General features: G+C 43.6%; 1 protein-coding gene across 3 annotated transcripts; it reads left to right on the forward strand.

Moving 5' to 3' along the window:
- Positions 1–2,714: 2,714 nt before the first annotated feature.
- On the forward strand, positions 2,715–16,823 carry RAC1 (ras-related C3 botulinum toxin substrate 1 (rho family, small GTP binding protein Rac1)). Of its 3 annotated transcripts, XM_017813503.1 has the most exons (7): positions 2,732–2,869; positions 8,844–8,915; positions 10,234–10,351; positions 12,637–12,693; positions 14,203–14,265; positions 14,962–15,121; positions 15,285–16,823. In XM_017813503.1, the coding sequence occupies exons 1-7, from the start codon at positions 2,835–2,837 to the stop codon at positions 15,413–15,415; spliced, it is 636 nt and encodes a 211-aa protein (XP_017668992.1). In that variant the 5' UTR covers positions 2,732–2,834; the 3' UTR covers positions 15,416–16,823. The 3 variants fall into 3 exon arrangements, with proteins under 3 accessions (XP_017668990.1, XP_017668992.1, XP_017668991.1); XM_017813501.1 differs by lacking the exon at positions 12,637–12,693 and having other exon boundaries at positions 2,715–2,869; XM_017813502.1 differs by lacking the exons at positions 2,732–2,869; positions 12,637–12,693 and adding an exon at positions 8,505–8,548.
- The last annotated feature ends 346 nt before the right edge of the window (positions 16,824–17,169 follow it).

Genomic DNA, 17,169 nt, shown 5'->3' on the forward strand with positions numbered 1-17,169 from the left:
CCCAGCCACAAAGGAGAATAATCCTCTGGCAGAGCCTGCACTCACAATACACACAGACAGTATCCAAAACAATCTTAAATAATGATTCCTTCTCAATGTCTGAGAAAAGGGCTTTCAACAACAACTGTAATGGTGAGAGAAGACAAGGTGGTAGAGTGTGGAACAATATTAAGGCTGATTTAAGCCTGAACTTTATGATTCATGATTTTATCATAATTATGGAACGATTTATATTTGGTTATTGCTACTGCCATTCATTCTGTTCTTTTGTCCTACTCCTCTGTGTGGTGCATTTGTAACTATTCCATGTACAACCCAGCACTGCACTCATATCTATCAAACTGATCATTTTTCTAAGTTGCCTGTTATTAATTTCTCCCTCCTTTGCCCTGTGTTTCATCCTGTTCTTTAAGTTCCTTTTCTTTTGTCAAACTAATGTTTCAAAATGTTCCCTGTGTTGCTCTCTCCTCATTCTCAGGGAAAAAAACCCATACCTGCAAAGTGTTGAGCATTTGTAGCACCATGTAAGTTATTTGTTTCTCTTTAAAAACAGACACACTACATAATAGGTAAACAAAAAACCATGCAAGAATAAAATGCAACTGAAATATAGTAATGTTCAATAATAGAATAATAAACACATCATATATTTTAAGGAGCATCTGCCAGGGCAAATAAGGAAAGTTACTGTAAGAGAGATATCAACTAGGATTTCAAATGCAAAAGGCTGAACCATTCCAAAAGGCCCTTTTTATCATATTTGAGGAAATAAAGATTTACAAACATGTGGAGAAAATTTGTCTAAATCTGTTACCAGATCATCATCTATCCAAATTGTAATATTGTTTTAGATTACTAACAGAAAATATTTATCCAGGTATTTCTCTATTATATACCAAAAGCAGTATAAAATTGTCAATTTAAAACATATTTACAGTGTGCTCTGTGTTTTAACTTAAGTATTTTTTTTGACAATGCAAAACCATTGATCTCAAAACAATAGGATGGAGGAGCACTGAAGAGAACATACATAAAAATATACTGTTTCTCTCATGACAGGATCATAAAAGCAATTTGTGCTATTGTGTTTTGTTGACTGCAGCCTTCAGCCTTGTCTTTGTATGGTATTTTGTAAACATATTGTAAATGCTGCTGTACTTCTTTCTCATAGAAAAAGCTCTAATCATCCATCTGTTATACACTAGATCAAAAAGAACCAGTGGAGGAAGAGGTAGGTGGTGGAAAAATCAGAAGCAGTTTTACATGTCCCTCAAATCTTCCCATGTTGTGGGTCTCCCCAGGACCATGACATCAGTCAGACACTCCTCATGCTGCTCTGTTCCTGTGCAGTGTCTCAGAGGCCCCAAGAGCTGTTTCAGCAGCCAAGAACAGCAGGAGCACTGTGGTCCTGCCCACACCTCTCTTCTGCAGCTCCAGGCTGAGAACAGTTGCCAGGTCATTGGCAGCGGCAGAGTCTTGGCTTTAAGGATATTCAGCTTAAATGACAAGTCATTTCAGCTTCCATCTGTGTGAGGGAACATGGACATACAAGTGTTGCAAAAATAGCCTTTGGGTTCACAGCGACAGTCATGATGTTTTCCTCACTGGTGGGAAATACCTGAGAATTATCTCTGCTCAACAAAAGAGGAATGTAAGACAGTAAATATTGTGGAATGTTCTGTCCACTGATGCGGTTGCACTGTGTGGTATCAAAATAAATTAGAAATGTTCTGAAATTAATAGGAGATCCAATCCCTGGAAAACCACTCCTGATGGTACACTATATTGATTCAGTGAATTCATCATTACTTTTCAGGAGCAGTGTGTCCAGGGTCCCTTTCCCCACACTTCCTTCCAGGAACAGATGGCAATGCAAACAAAGGGAACAGTGCTCACGTGCATCAGTCCAACCAGGAGCTTCTCCACCAAGTAGAACTATGGCAGGTACTAACTGTAGAAATTAAAAGACTCTTGGGATCATTGGACCTGCTCTGCTTGACTTTTACTTCAGTATTTCCTGAAAATAACTAGTTTGCTTGGCAAAAATGAAACCCAAGGCTCTGTGAGGCCTGGCAATCATTTGGCTGTCCCATCTTGTAAAGACTGATCTAGCCTACAACTTGCCAGCAGAGTTAATTGTCACAGCACATCGGGAGAAGATCCTACAATGAAGAGAAATGTTCTGGCTCTGCACTGTGGTGTTGCACTGAGAGCAATGGTCCCATGGCAGGTGCCTTGGCTGGGGAAAACGGGCAAACACATGGGAATAGTGTGGTCACTGGAGTTACAGGTGCTCGCTGCATCTGTGGGGTAAACACAACTGCACATCAACGCACTTCGAGGGATGCTGAGACTGGGGCATGGGGGGTGCCAGGAGTGAAAGACGGAACACAGGGTGGTGTCAAAGGCACCTTTGTGTTTGAGAGAGGTTTGTCAGACACGACAGGGGTGGTGTGGGACGAAGGTCGGCCCCGTGCCCCTGAGCGGAGCCCGGCCGGGGCCGGCAGCGCTCCCTGGGCCCGGGCCCCGCCGCTGGGCAAGGCCCGCGCGGACACCCCGCTCGGCACGGCCGAGCACATGCCGAGCACACAGCACAGGGACCGGCCGGGCCCGCTCCGCGCTGGGCCAGCGGCACAGCCCCCTCCGCCCGCTCCCGCAGCCCGGGCCAGGCGGGGCCGCGGGGTGGTCCCGGCGCGGCCCGGCCGGATGTGAGCGCGGCGGCCGCTTCCTGCGCCCGCGGTCCGCCCTCTCCTCCCCGCCTTGGGTGGTGCCGCTGCCTCGTCCCCGCTCGCAGGCTCAGGGCGGAGGCGGCCGGCGCTCCCGCAGCAGCCGCGATGCAGGCCATCAAGTGTGTGGTGGTGGGCGACGGGTGAGTCCGAGGGGCGCAGGGCCGGGCCGGGGCGGTGTCGGGCCGCGGGGCGGGAGCGGCCCCCGGGCCCCGGCGCGGGGTGTGGGCGAGCCCGGCGCGGGGCCGAGGCGCGGCCCGGCGGGAGCGGGGCTGGCCGGGGCCGGGGCCGGGGCCGGGGCGGGGGCCGGGGCGGTGTGTGGGGGCCGGGGCGGGCGGGTGGGTGTGTGGGTGTCGGCCGCGCTTCCCGCCGTGCCGGGGGCGGGGAGGGAGGCGCGGGCGCGGCGGGCCCGGCGGGGAGCGGGAGCCGCGGGTGTTCCCGAGGGTGTCCCCGCGGGTGTCCCCGCGCTGGCCCGGCCGTGGCCGGACCGTTCCCGGCGGAGCGGAGGGTGCGCGGGGCTGTCCCTGGAGCTGCCACTGCTTCTGCTCTTCCTGTAGTCACCGAAGTAATCCAAGGGTATTAAAAAAACCCCAACAAACTATGTTTTTAATGACATGTGAAATTTAATGCTGGTTTGAAACGTCTTTTGTGAAAGTAAGAAACTTATTAGGCTTTAGAGCTTCATTTTTTACATCCGACTCTCGCAGTAAAACTGAGTGAAATGGGCTGTACCCTAAGCAGATCGTAAATGCTTGTGGGCAGAGACTGCTTTTGTGGCTGCAAACATCTGGTCTTGTAAGGCTCCTGTCTAAAGGAGGCTGATAAGGCACCTGAAATACAAATAATTATATACTTGTCTGTAAAGAGCTGTTACACCTACAGCATCTAACACGGTGCTACTTATAAGTGAAACAAGTTGGGGAGGCTTTTTAGAATCGAGTTAGCTCCTAAATTTAGCTGTTGGATTTCAGTGTGGGGAGTGCTGGAATTGAGGTGAGGAGAGAGTTTGTGTGTTTGCTGTTTCTGTGTTTTCCCCACGATGCTGTTCCCAAAAACTCGGAGGGATTCTTTCTCTTACTGGATGTCAGAGCTCAGGGGAACATCATAGGCCAGTTGGAAAACAAGACTTGTCTTATGCAGTTTGAGAGACATTTTTTCCCCTAGGAGAAACAAAAATCCCAGTGTAGGCTGAGCATAATTGGTATCACAGCAAACTTCTGTAGATGACAGAGGAGTGAAGTGTAATTAAATGGACTTGATACTGTGGTCTGTAATTTCACGTGGTGGCTTAATCTTCAAGTTATTTTGTGGAGGGTTTTTGTTGATTGGTTTTTAATTATGTAGCAAAGTATGGTTGAAAGATAAATTTACTGTGTGACAAACTTGTTTTGACTTGCTAGGTAAGATTTTGAGCAATATGAACAAAAAAGTGGTACCTTGATAAATGAAGAATTTTCATGGTAATGTAATTCTTTGATGACATATAGGATAACTATGGATTGCTCTTCTGGTTAGATTGATTTTAAACCAAACAAATTTGCTTTTCTGTATATATTTTTTTTTTAGTTCAACTGAACTCTGTATTTACAATGCCATAAATGAATGTGATGCATTGTATTTGGGCGGGGAAAAAAGTTCAGTCTACTTCCTCCACTAGATTTGAGAACTCAAAAAAACTGTATAGTGTTCAGTAATTCATTCAACATAACAGTTCTTTTGGTCATCTGGTTTGTAAACCATCCCACTTCCTAACATGTTTGTTATTTTTTGTCTTGGAAATGAAAGTGGTGTAATTCTACTTGAGTTCTGTACATATTTGTGAACAAAATACAGTAGTTTAATTTGTTTTCCTTCCTCCTTAGTTAGAAACAAATCTCTCTTTTAAGTTTCCGTTTAGGTATTGCTCATTTTTGGCAGCTCTGTATCATCCTCCGTTCAGTGTGTTTAAAAATACTTAACTATTTGTGTGTCTTTGTTCTGTTGCTGCTTCAAGAGCTCCAGCATTACAGGTATTCTAGGAAACGTGTCGTGTTTGGCTTAGATAAGGCCAAAGCTTTGGTGCTCCTGTGAAACAATGCAAGTTAAAGATTTGCTTATGTAATATAAAACTTGGGCATTGTTTTGTGTCCCCTACGCAAAGATCTGCTGGGAACAAAATAAACAGAGCTCTAGAAGTACCTGTGATTAATTTTTAATTTGTTAATGAGTAGGCTGTTTCTCATATGTAGCTCATGCTTGTTCTTGGAGTTTTGGCTGGTATGTGTTTAGACGACTGACTTGGCTAGAAGAGCGTGCCATGTGTGCTGGTTGGGCTGTCCCATTTTCCCCTTGGTTTTTTTCTCTTCACTCTGAGGATTGTTTGGGGGAAAATGAACGGCAACTGTTGCTTTGAGCTCTGTGATAGAGAGCAGCAGGAATGTGCAGGACAGATGAGGAGCAGCCGCTTGAGGAACTGCAGGAATTGCTGGTGATTGACACTTGAGAAAAAGCATTTGTTGAAGTTATTTTTAGCAGCCTTTGTTTTCACTCTAAAAAGGCAGCTGCTGAGTGGTATGAAATCTCCAGTCATGTCGTGTAATGTTAGGAGAGTTCTGTCTTTTGGAGAAATCACCAATTACTGGATGCCATGGAAGTGGTCACACTTCATGCTCTTTTGTAGGCATTTTTTAATTGTAGAAATACTGCAAGAGCAGTGATTTAGGAATCCCTCTTTGGAATTCTGCTTAATCTGAGGCTGTGTGTACTAACGCCGCCGTGCTGTATTTCATTTGATGGCTTGTGAGGGGGTGCAGGGTAATTGGCCTCTTATTCCTGTGAGACGCTGGACGCTTGAGGTTCCTCCCGAGCCATCTGTAGAGAGCACAGTGACTTGAAATTTAGTGACTTGTGTTACTGAACTTTTTAGAGTTTTTAAAAAAAGTAGTAGCATTTTAAGTCCTGAAGAGCATATTTGGGAGAGGGTGTGTCCCAGTGAGTGGTGTGTCAGAGAGGGTGTGTCCTAGTGCTTATCTGGCAGAGCCGTGTGTAGCTAAACCTACTGTAGCAAAAATCCTGAACTCTTGATCTGAGGGTGGTACTGGAGAAATCTCAGCTGCTGTTCAGTGGTGAAGAGCTGAGCTGTTGTGCATCCTGTTTGCCAGACACGTAGTTCATGTGGGGCAGGGAAAGGAAGAAATGGCACAATCAAAGCTTTTTATGAAGGCTGCCTCCTGTTTGCAGATAAAACATGGCTCCAAGCAGCTCTTACACAGTGGGGAAATTTCATAGAATTTGTTAGTGTATGTAAGGCCAGGAAAGAGAGTATATGTTTTGTTTTCAGGAATTAATACCTATGTGGTTATATGAGTGCATTGATTCCTGGTTGCAACCCAGAACCATAAAGAGACTCAGTGCAGTCCTTTGTTAAGGTAGTTTTGTTAAGCATTTGAAGATGGATTTCTGTAGGCCATGTTTTTAATGACAGTCAAATGTTGCTGGTTTCATTTATGTAATAGTGGGTGGACAGAGCCGTGATTAAATAGTTGCTAGAAATCTTATGACTAATCTTGGTGTTATTTTAGTTTCTTAGTCTCAGCCTTCATGTGCAAGGATTTAAATTTTGCCAAACGTTTTGAGTTCTCTTTAGGGGAGTTGCTTTAATACAGAAGTTAGAAGTCTAAAAAAGTTGATAAAGCACTTAGAGGATGTACTTTATAAAGGTAGGCATTAGTGTTTATTTTTAAGACTGGTGACCATAACGATCTGATTCGTGGGGCAGTGAGCCAAAAGGCAAGGAAGGCAGGAAACCTGGATGGAGCAAGTCTGAAACAGGGTTGTTGGACGTGTTTTTTCTTGTTTAAACGACTCTGGCTGATTGGTGCTGCAGAAACACACTACAGGCACTTCTGAGCTTGGAATGGAATCTCTCACCACCTTCCTGGCTGCTGTGATTAGCCAGAGCACACTCACCAGTTCCAGTGCAAGGTGAGCAAAGGAGCCTGGGTGCAGAGAAAAGTTCTCGATCTGCTACTGAAAATGCTGAGTTCAACATGAATTTGGTAGAAGCTAAAATTACCTGTAATGAACTTACTGGAAAATGAAGCATCAGACCAAACAGGTTCTAGAAGCGTGAGAACATGTTGTCTCTGCAGCTCAAGAAATTTCCCAGAGCAGTTGGCTCTTGCTCCTCTCGGGATCTTGAAGGTTTTCCCGGTTGTCCTTCCTGAGCTGGCCCAGTGTAGCTGCCTGGATTGTGATGTGAGAGCAGTTCAGCAGTACATCCAAACTGGTCTAACTCATCAGCAGGCAGCTAAAATAGCAAGTTGTCCTTATGGGGGAGGAATAACTTTCCTTCGCTCCCTGTTCTGGCTTGTTGCAGTCACTGAGTGCTGGTGCAGGAGCTGAGATGGGATCTCCTCTCTTGACAGCTGTTAAATAGGTATCTGCGGGGTGAGCTGCTCCCCCATTCTTTCCCACAGAAGTCTTTAAAGGGTAAATCCATCTTCTGCTTTTGAGCACAAGTGTATCTCAAGCCTTTTACTACTGGGAAATGTTCAGAAATTCTACTTAACGAGAACAGAATTTTATGTTGTTATTATAGCTTGGTAAGAGTGCATGCTGAAAGGAAAAAAAGGCTCAGACTGTGTGAGGAGGTGAAAAACAGGGTGGAAAACTGCATGGTATGATCAGAAAGAGTTGCAGCAGATGGGGTGTTATGGTAGGTATTGGCTCAGAAACATAGAACAAATTACAATTAAAAATGGGCTGTAAGACAAAATCCCAGCTAATTTTGCACACTGAAGCAACTCTTCCATAGCTCAGGTATTTAAGGTGATGTTGTCAGATGCTGCTCTCAAATGCCTTCTTGGGCTAATGCAGCCTGGACCTGCTTAAAGTTCAACTGAGAGACCTGTTACAGACTGAACTGTGACTTACTGGTTGTGACAAAGCTCAAATTTACCTGTGACAGACTTAGTTCAGGAGGCTCCTGAGTCAAACCTAATGCTGCTGGCGAGATCCCAGTGTAGGTGCAGTTGGGTTTCAGAGTTACTGCTGACTTTGAACAAATCGCTGTGGTGATAAAACATCTGCAAGACAATGGAGTTTTCCTTGCATGGAGCTCGTCTGTTCTGGAGGAGGGATTGGGCTGCAGGGCTCTGGTGGTATCCTTGGAGGAACTAGTTGCATGCTCACCCCTGGAATCTCTCACACTGTTAAAGGATTATGCAAGTGGGAAGCCTGCAAGGGAACCAGCCTGCAGTGTCAGAAACACTCTTTGCAGAGTCTGTTTTAAAAAATTTCAAGTTTTCCAACACTTTAATTGAAACTGTAACAAAAACTCAAAAGTGTCATTAATCTGATGTTTGACTCCAGGTAAGATGTGGAGAGGGAAGGACCTGGCTGCCAGAGTTTTGAAAGGAACCTGGAATGGAACCTTGTCCTGCCCCCATTTGAGGCTGTTGAGAATTAGATTAGTAGGGAAAGGTTTGATGTTCCAAGTTTTCCAATAGTGGAATGTGATTTTTCTGTAAATCAGTTCATGAAATGTTTGAATAGTTGGTGAATGCACGCGGGGAGTCTTCACAATAGCAATAAATAATGTGGGGATCATCACTTGTATTTGTTCCTTAAATACTCAAAAGTAATGATGTGTTGAGAAATTATACTTTCCATCCTTTCTTTAATTTTAGTTATGTGCAAGTGTGCCATTTTCTGGAAAATATAACAGTTTTGGAATTATGTAAAGGGTATCTGGAAATACTTCTCTTTTTTTTTTTTTAATTTCAGGGAGTTGGAGTAAGGCATGAGAATTACATGAGTTATCACTCAGGTGACCAGCAGATGTTAGTAGTCTTATTAATGCTTGTGTTTGGTTTTTTGTGTTTAAAATTTACAAAATTAGGTAATTTATGACTTCACAGAATGGATGTTTATATTAGGTGTGTTTTCATTGCCAGTTATCTTCAGGCTGCAGTCTGTCAGCTGGTTTCCTGCCCAGTGACTGCTGACACTCCTCAGTGACACTCCCTGGGAGACAGGTCCTGAGGTGACTGGGTGTAATTAGTCTTCTTCCTGTAAAAGGAATATGATTTCTTGTTATGTGAATGTGTTTTACATGTGAACTTTCTGTTTTTGCAGTGCTGTAGGTAAAACATGCCTACTCATCAGCTACACAACCAATGCATTTCCTGGAGAGTATATACCCACTGTGTAAGTACTTATCAAATAACTCATTTCTGTCAACTTCTCTGTGCCTACTGCCATTCCAGATTCCTTATTTGAATTATTGGAATTGACTGCAAGTGCCCCTCAGTTCCATCTGAAATGTTTAGCTGAGTATCCAGATGTGCGTAGAGAGAAGCACTGTGGGCTTTTACTGCTTAGCACAGTCACACCAGTGCTCCTTCATGGTCCCTCAGTGTTGGCTCCCTCTGCCCTGGCTGAACAGGGACTAATACTTGCTAACATTTTATCAGATGTTGTTCTCTTTTAAAATAGTGTTTCTGTCATTAATGTCATTCATTATAAGCAGTCCCAAGGCTGAACAGCTTGTAAAACATCAAGTCATAGTCAGGAATAGTTGGCTTGCATGGCTGGAGATTTTTTGTTTGTTTGTTCTCTCCACTTTTTGTGCTGCTGCCAATGCTGTGCTAAGCCAGTCACAGCTCTGGAGCTCGTCAGGGGAGACAGTGGGGACTCATTTATTTTGGTGCTTCCCGTTTTCTTTCGGAATTAGTGCAGTTCTCTTTCCGAGGACCTGCTGGGGGGAGGTGTCGTACATAAGCAACTTCTTTGCCTTTTTCAGATATCTTTATATTTTGATGAATTTTTCAGATAACCAAATACATTCTAAGGAGATGTACAGATGAGTTTTGTTACCTGGCCGAGTCCTTGTTGCCTTAGTTACTCGTGTTTCTTTTCTTTGGTCTTAAATTCAGATTTTTGCATTACAGTATCTTGTGTTCCCAGTGAAAGTGGTTGAGCCTTAACGAGTCATTAAAACCTTTGCACTCACACTATTGATGAGATGAGAACAATGCCTCCACTGGCCCCTGGTTATTGGCTTTGACACTTCATTGGAGGGGGTTTTGATTAGCAGGATTAATAAGCTTTTATCTTACCTGCTCCTGTCATTAAGGATTCCTTGGTTGCTGCTCATGTATCTTCTATTCTAAATCTTACAACATGAGACAGATTAACTTGCTGAATGTCCCACTAAGGCTGGAAAGTGCTTGCTAAGTACATCCCCTGCTTTCCTCTGCTCACTATGATTAACTCTTCCCTTGGAAGAGCCATAACAAAGATGACTTCTGCTCAGCCTGGACCAAGTCTGTTGTGCATATTTTTTTATTCCATTACCCAATACCAGCCTCATTATTTAAAGAACAGCTTTACTGTCTCTGGGGAGCAGAAGGATGCAATAAAAGTTTCTTCCCTAGTTTTCCCAGTTAGGGCTCTGTGAGGAAAAAGTCCTTGGGTGCCTTACTTTACTGCCAACTAATGCAGCCAACTCTCTGTTTGTTTTTAGTTTTGACAACTACTCTGCCAATGTAATGGTTGATGGCAAACCAGTCAATCTGGGTTTATGGGACACAGCTGGTCAAGAGGACTATGACAGACTACGTCCACTCTCCTACCCACAAACAGTAAGGATGCCCTGAGAAACCTCAGAGTCTCAACAGCTTTGTCTGACATAAAGCATTTCTCTTTTCGAACAAGGGGCCAGCATTGTCACACCCGGAGTTGTATTTCTTAGTGACTTGTTGCAAGCTCCTTTCCTTCATCTTGCTGTAGCTGTAATTTATGATCTTTGATGTGTGTACAGCTCTACAAAAGTTAAAATTTGCATGGTTGTGTGTTTGTGTGCACTGGTTCTTGTTGGAGTTTGTGTAGTTGCAGCCTCAGCATCGGCCAGAATGCTTGATTTAAAAGGAAAAAGAAAAAAACCACCCCAAAACAAACGCAAAAACCTCTTGGTGAATAGTCCCATCAGCCAGGCCATTGATTTCAAGGTTAGCATGCCTGCCAAAAGCAGGGTTTGTTTTTGTTTTTAGGCGCAACCTGTTTTGGCTGCAACCTGACACTGTCACTGCTAAGCACTTGATATTGTTCAGCCTCTGAAGATGTTCTACATGTGAAAGAGGCAACACTGAATGAAGAGATTATCGGTATTGACAGAGGCCCAGCGTTCCAACGCACTTGAGCCCGTGGCTATTTTATTACTTACTGTAATTTGTGCTGTAACATCGATACAGATGTGCTTCTGTCTTCCCTGTTTGCAACTGGTTAAGTCCTGCCTGCATCCTGCATCTTTCCATGTTTGAGGAAAACGCTGAAGTGATCTGTTCTCTTCTTTCCAGTGCAACCTGAGTTACAGTTAATCTTTGTAGAGGCTGGTTTTCTAATCTCTTTAAAGCAGTGGCTTTTACCGGGTGGAGCTGTGCTACAAGTAAAGAAAGGGTAATTTGCAGGGTTTTCTTGACATTGATTACTGCTGTTGTTAACTGTCAGATATATGTTCAGTGGTAATAATGTAAAATGCAACATTGTTCCACTTATCTGCAGCATAACTGCTCTCTTGAGTAATGTGAATCTTATTTAAGGAACTCTGGTGCTATTTTTAGTAAACTGTCTTAATTCACAATTTTCCTTAATTCGCTGCTCACTAACTCTTACAGTTTTTAGGCTTTCCCCTCAGTAGCAATACCCATGATGAATATGAACTTGCCAGTTGTGGGCAACCATAGTTGAAATGCAGAAATACCTGTCTCTCTTGGGAAGAGAGACAACGGAAAGCTGGTTTTCTCTAATCCTTAGATATTTATAGGATACTTAAAGCCTCATCTTTGCTTAAATTTTTCTAAATAAAAATATTTTCAAAAAAATATCTGAGGGAAGAGAAAGGCTTGTTGAAAAATACTTAATAGTGTGAGAAAGTCGAGTTGTGAGGGAATACACTGTGCCTCCCCTGTGACAAAGGGACAGAATGCACGTGCCTGTCTGCAGCCTGCTGAGGTGACCGTGGCTTTCTGGTGGACTGCCAAAGAATTCCATGTCCATCTGAGCATCTGGTGGAAAAAATGTCTTCTGTACAAGCAGGTGTAACTGTTAAGTACAGGTCTGAAGTACTCTCAGTTATTTGGATTGCTTTACAGCAGAAAATGAACCAGGGTGGTAAGTCTTGAACTTCTTGTGAAGCGATCTGCAGATTTTAGCCTCGTGCAGTGTGAGATTCATCACCCCCAGGAAACTGCCAAACAGCACAGAGGAAGAGAACAGTGGTGCTGATGAAACCTGACCTTTTTTTAGGATCTGTGTTCAGCCTCCCTCTTCCTTCACTGTGCTATTTAAAACTCACCCCCTGCTTGTTCTTTGTCCCCCCTTTCCCTGTATGTGCACCTGAACTGTGTCCTGGGCAGGGTGAAAGCAGCAGGTGGTGGTTACTGGGGCAGTGTGTGTGTTGGGATCAGCCACCCAGCAGCACCAGCTGGGAACTTCACAGTGAGGGCTTTGCATTAATCTGCATCTTTTCCCCTTACTCATATTTTTATTCCTTGAAATATACAGGAATTTAATACCTTCTCCTGAATTTATTCCAAATCTACTTGTGTTTCCAAGTACTCGGGGAAGGAAATTGGGACAGAATAGGTTAACTTTGCTTGCTCAGGGGGACCAAAACAAAAAGCAGTTGTTAGTAGGATGCTTTCCAGGGGAGGTTTGCTCTGGCAGGTCCCCCTGCTGGTGCAGACAGTGGTTTCTGGGAAGGCTGTGCCTGTCCTGGGTGCAGGGAGTTGGTTGTGCTGAGTTACAGGGCAGCGTCTCTCTTAAGAAGAAAATCCACTCTAAGAATATCTGTGAGCACAAGTTGCTGACTGAGAACGTTTTCCCTTAAATCCATTTGAGGAGTAACTTTATCTCCTACTGTTATTAGGTTGGAGGAACCAATGGTAAGAATATATCTTCCAGTCTGACAGATGAACCTATTGCCGTATGTAAAACTTTAAATAAACCTCAGTTCCAAGTTCTGTCATCTTGTCTTGCTTATGATAGTGATAAATTGGCCCCTATTTTTTGAACAACTACTTTTCTTGGAACTATCAGATTCCTAGATCTGAGAACTCTGTTATCAAATTTCTTTATATGGTTAAGATAAAATATTTTCTTACAAATAAATAGCTTTTCCTGCTTAAGATTGGTAGTGTGCAAGACACCTGAGATCTTCCAGTAATTCCTGGTGGTTACACCACACCTTTTGATCTCTGGAGCTAGTAAAGGAGAGAGTCTGCGTGATGTGCAGCACTTGAGTCACCACAAACCTGCAAAATTGGAAAACAGAAGTAGTGGCCATAGTATCACATTATTTGATGTTGTTTCTTTCTTCTTCTGGGACGCTGCTACGGAAACTTGTTGGGGTGATGCATGAACAACTGGGTTGCAAGTGCTTAGCAGTGCAGATGGTAGCTGCTGACCTAACAAATGCCTTGAAATGCAGCACAATCAACTAACCCTGCAATGCCTGATTCTGTAACGCGGGTGGGACCGGAGTGAGGTCGGATGCAGAGGTAGGTTGGGGAAAGTCGGGTTTGTTTGAGAGACACTTGTTGAGTTTTGGGTCACAGAGCAAGACTAATCTTCATCAGCACAGAGACACGAATCTGGGGATTGTTCTAAGTGCTTGTAGACTGTAGTGTGTCAGCAGTGAAGCTCCTTGTTTTCTGAAGTGTGTCCTGCAGTTATATAAACATGCTCTGAAATGTTTTTACCTGCTCACTCTTAGAATCTTTTGCCTTCACTTGAAAAGCAACATGTGCAAGATCCCAAAAAAACACCTGTTTTTCTTTTTGCTATCTCTTTATTTAGAAAGAAAAGGAGGGATCTTTGAGATGTTTTTAATGCCCTTCTTAATCCTAATTTAGTTATAGAGAAACTGTGAAATCTTTTTTATACTGACATTCAGCAGAAGTGAAGTTCTACAGGAGGTTCTGAAGAAGTTTTACAAGATTCTTCTGATTTGGGCATGGAAGTAATAATTGTAGAAATTCTCATGTGATTTCCCCCCTCCATTCCATACTATACCCTTGGCCTTTGCAAGTTGAGGACTTTAGAGTTGTATATTAATAGTTCACACTTTGCAACATCCAGTGCTGATGAGCTCCCTGTCTGTGAAGAAGAAATGACATTTAGAGGAAAAAAAACCCGTGCAAGGCAGTGATATTGTGTTCTAGTTGCTGGCTACTGCAATAGCTGATTATAAATTTGACTGCAATCTATTTGTTGTTTGTTTTCCCCCCTCTCTGGGGCTGCCTGTAGCTGCCTGGGAGTGGATTTCCCACTGGGAAAGCTACCTCTGATTGTCACGTGTGGCTGTATCGCTGACCTTGCCTTTGCAAGTGTGATAGAGCTGACAGTGTGACAGAGGTACTGGTGATATTGGCCTGTTCAGCAGAGTTTACAATCATGTCTCTGTGGGGCTGACTGCTCTCAACTTGTTTTGTAGGATGTCTTCTTAATCTGCTTTTCCCTCGTGAGCCCAGCTTCCTTTGAAAATGTCCGTGCTAAGGTAAGGATGAGCTGGGACTGCTTTATGTCTGAATGTTCATTCTGTTCACTTTACAGCAGTGGTGGGAAAACACTAGGTGCTTTTTTTTTAAATTGTTGACAGGCACTGTGAAATGTATTTTGAAAAGGCAGAAATGTATTTGCCTCCCTTGTGAGTCATGGAAATTCAGGGCACATGAAACACTCCAAGTATGAGTTGTTCCTTGATGTGTTGATGGGGTAACAGTAATCTAAGTGTTCAGTCAACAAGGTGCTGAGATCACAAACAGCACCTTTCCTTTTAGTAAAGTTAAAAAGTTTAAGAACAAATGCCTGTAAAAATTAGGTTGATAGCACTTGTTCTTTCCATCAGCACATGCTCTGTGACTGTTGCAGTATTTCATGTCCTTGGACAGCTCAGCTGCACAGCACATGGAGGGGTCTCCATGGGCGAGGGTAGTGCAGGTCAGGGTTCTTCTGGTGTGTGAGGAAAATACAGCCCTTATTGGGGTGCATTTTTAAAACATACAGAAGTCACTGTTGGCTTCGTTACCAACGATGTGCAGCTCGTTGTGTGCCCTGTTCTGATCCTGCCCTGATGGATCCTGGTGCTCCCCTTCACTGACTGACCCAGGAAGGACTGTGAGCCTTCCCAGTGTGACAGTCGAGGGCCTCTCTGGAAATCTGCCCCCACATGAGACTCTGTTTCTTTTTCCAGTGGTATCCTGAGGTGAGGCACCATTGTCCCAACACCCCCATCATTCTCGTGGGCACCAAACTCGACCTCCGGGATGACAAGGACACCATTGAGAAGCTGAAGGAGAAGAAGCTGACTCCCATCACCTACCCACAGGGCCTTGCCATGGCCAAAGAGATCGGTATGAGCCTCTGGGGTGGTTTTTGACTGCAGCTGCATTTTGTTTGTGGAAGGAGCTGTACCTTAATTAAATTAAATGCCTGGCTTTTGGTGTGGGGTCAGCTGGGAGTGGTGCTGCTGAAGTCATGGAAAACTGCTTTGTAACTGCGTTTCTGCTTCTCCAGGCGCAGTGAAATACCTGGAATGCTCAGCACTCACGCAGAGAGGCCTCAAGACAGTGTTTGATGAAGCCATTCGAGCAGTGCTGTGCCCCCCTCCTGTAAAGAAGAGGAAGAGAAAATGTCTGCTGCTGTAAACATCACCCTCCCCCACCCCATCAACCCTGTGCTTTGCTCAAACAATGGAGCATTCACATGCCAAGTTTTTCTGTTATAAATTAGTTCTCTACCATAAATTCACAAACCAGTTGACAATTTCATGGTTTCATTTGTTTAAAGTATGATCGTTACCTTGCATTCTTCTAAGAGCAAACTCCTGAAAAGACACACCTATGTGAAGCCTTATTTTTAAAATCCTCTTCTTGCTCAATTAAGTGTTGCCAAACTTATCTGCTGAACTAAGTTGCTTTGTTGTGCTACGAACACTAAGCACTAAACTGTTTTTTAAAGATTCTTCTTGAAAATTACTCTAATTTCTGGTAGGAAATGCGAAATCTTTCTAGTTTTTCACAGTAAGTACCGGGAATGAGCAGAACACTGAGCTCTGATGTGTTTTGTTATTCAATGTTTTCTCAGTGCAGCCACTGCCTGTGGTGGGTGTTGAACCCCAACCCCTGGCAGTGACTGACACCCCCGAGTCACAGTGTAAATGCTTTATCATTGGTAAGGGCTTGGTTGCAATCTAGTTCTTGCTGCTGTGATTTAAAAAAATAAATAACTATTCTTACTGAAGTGTATCTAGTCCTTTTGACAGCATTGTGTTGTGATGGGTAAATGGAATATTGGGTTGGATCAGACAATAGTGCCAGACAGTATTTGACACTGTACAGATGACTTACACTACACTGCCAGGGTAGCTCAGCCACCATTTTCCCAGAGGTGCAGTAGTGGAGAGAGGTTGGTGTTCATAGGTAAATTCCTTTGAATTTCAAGTAGGGCATTCATGTAGGTTCAATTCTGGACCAGTCATTCCCACTTTTATGTAGTAAATGCTTTTCTTGTAGAATCTCTTCTTACTGAGCAATATAACTTGTATTTTAAAAACCTTTCTGATGATAGAAATTTGCTTTCTTTTTCTTTTATAGAGTAGAATGTTCAAGCATATCCTTATTTTCCCATTATTTCTGACCCAGTAAGTTATGCTTTCTGAGCTTTTAGTCTTATTAACTAGGTGTAAAAATCATGTGAAGCAGCTTTAGACATTTTAGTAATTTTTATATTTTAAACCTCTTGTAAACGACAAACCTTCTCAAGTGTCACTATTTGCAAGATCCCCCCCAGTGTAACTTGACTAATGCAGACAAGTGTTCTCTGTCACTCCATGTGCAGCATAGATTGTAACGGTAACGGGTCTGTGAGGTTCTGTAATTAGTGCTAATGTTCTGTACCTTCTAAACTGGCAGGAATATGATGTTGAACTACACCCTTTCAACCACTAAAGCAAAATTTAAAAGTTGCAAAATTGTGAAGTTTTTACATTGATCTTTTGCTAATGCAATTAGCAGAATGTTTTGCATGTAAGAATTAATAAATCCTTGAATCACACTTGTGGTGATGTTTGAGTTTCTGAGCACGTGTCTCATTCCTGTGCCACTCTGCACCCACATTCTTGTCCCCTGCCCCAAGCAGGGCCGTGTGTGCAAACCAGAGCCTGTCAGGGGTGCTCTGGGAACCTGAATTAAACACAGCATTTGGCAACAGTTCTGCAGAGGCCTTGCACTCTCCCTGCAGTTGTTACAGCTCCTGCTGCTGCTTGGGCAGTGGTTCAAAGCTGCTGCCAGCCAGGGCAGGATCTCTGTTCCACTCCACTGTCTGCAAACAAAAGTGCTTTTCCTTTGAAACTGTTACAGTTTGTGCTTAAATGCCCCAGATTCCAGCTTTTTATTTCCAG

The sequence above is a fragment of the Lepidothrix coronata genome, unplaced genomic scaffold (assembly GCF_001604755.1).
Source record: "Lepidothrix coronata isolate B3197 unplaced genomic scaffold, Lepidothrix_coronata-1.0 Scaffold41, whole genome shotgun sequence".
NCBI lineage: Eukaryota > Metazoa > Chordata > Aves > Passeriformes > Pipridae > Lepidothrix > Lepidothrix coronata.

Excerpts from the sequence above, each read along its gene's own strand:
- RAC1 (XM_017813503.1), top strand. The coding sequence starts at position 2,835 with ATGCAGGCCATCAAGTGTGTGGTGGTGGGCGACGG. Across the intron at positions 10,352-12,636 it reads CACTCTCCTACCCACAAACA|GTTGGAGGAACCAATGGTAA; the intron begins GTAAGGATGCCC and ends TACTGTTATTAG. Across the intron at positions 15,122-15,284 it reads TGCCATGGCCAAAGAGATCG|GCGCAGTGAAATACCTGGAA; the intron begins GTATGAGCCTCT and ends CTGCTTCTCCAG.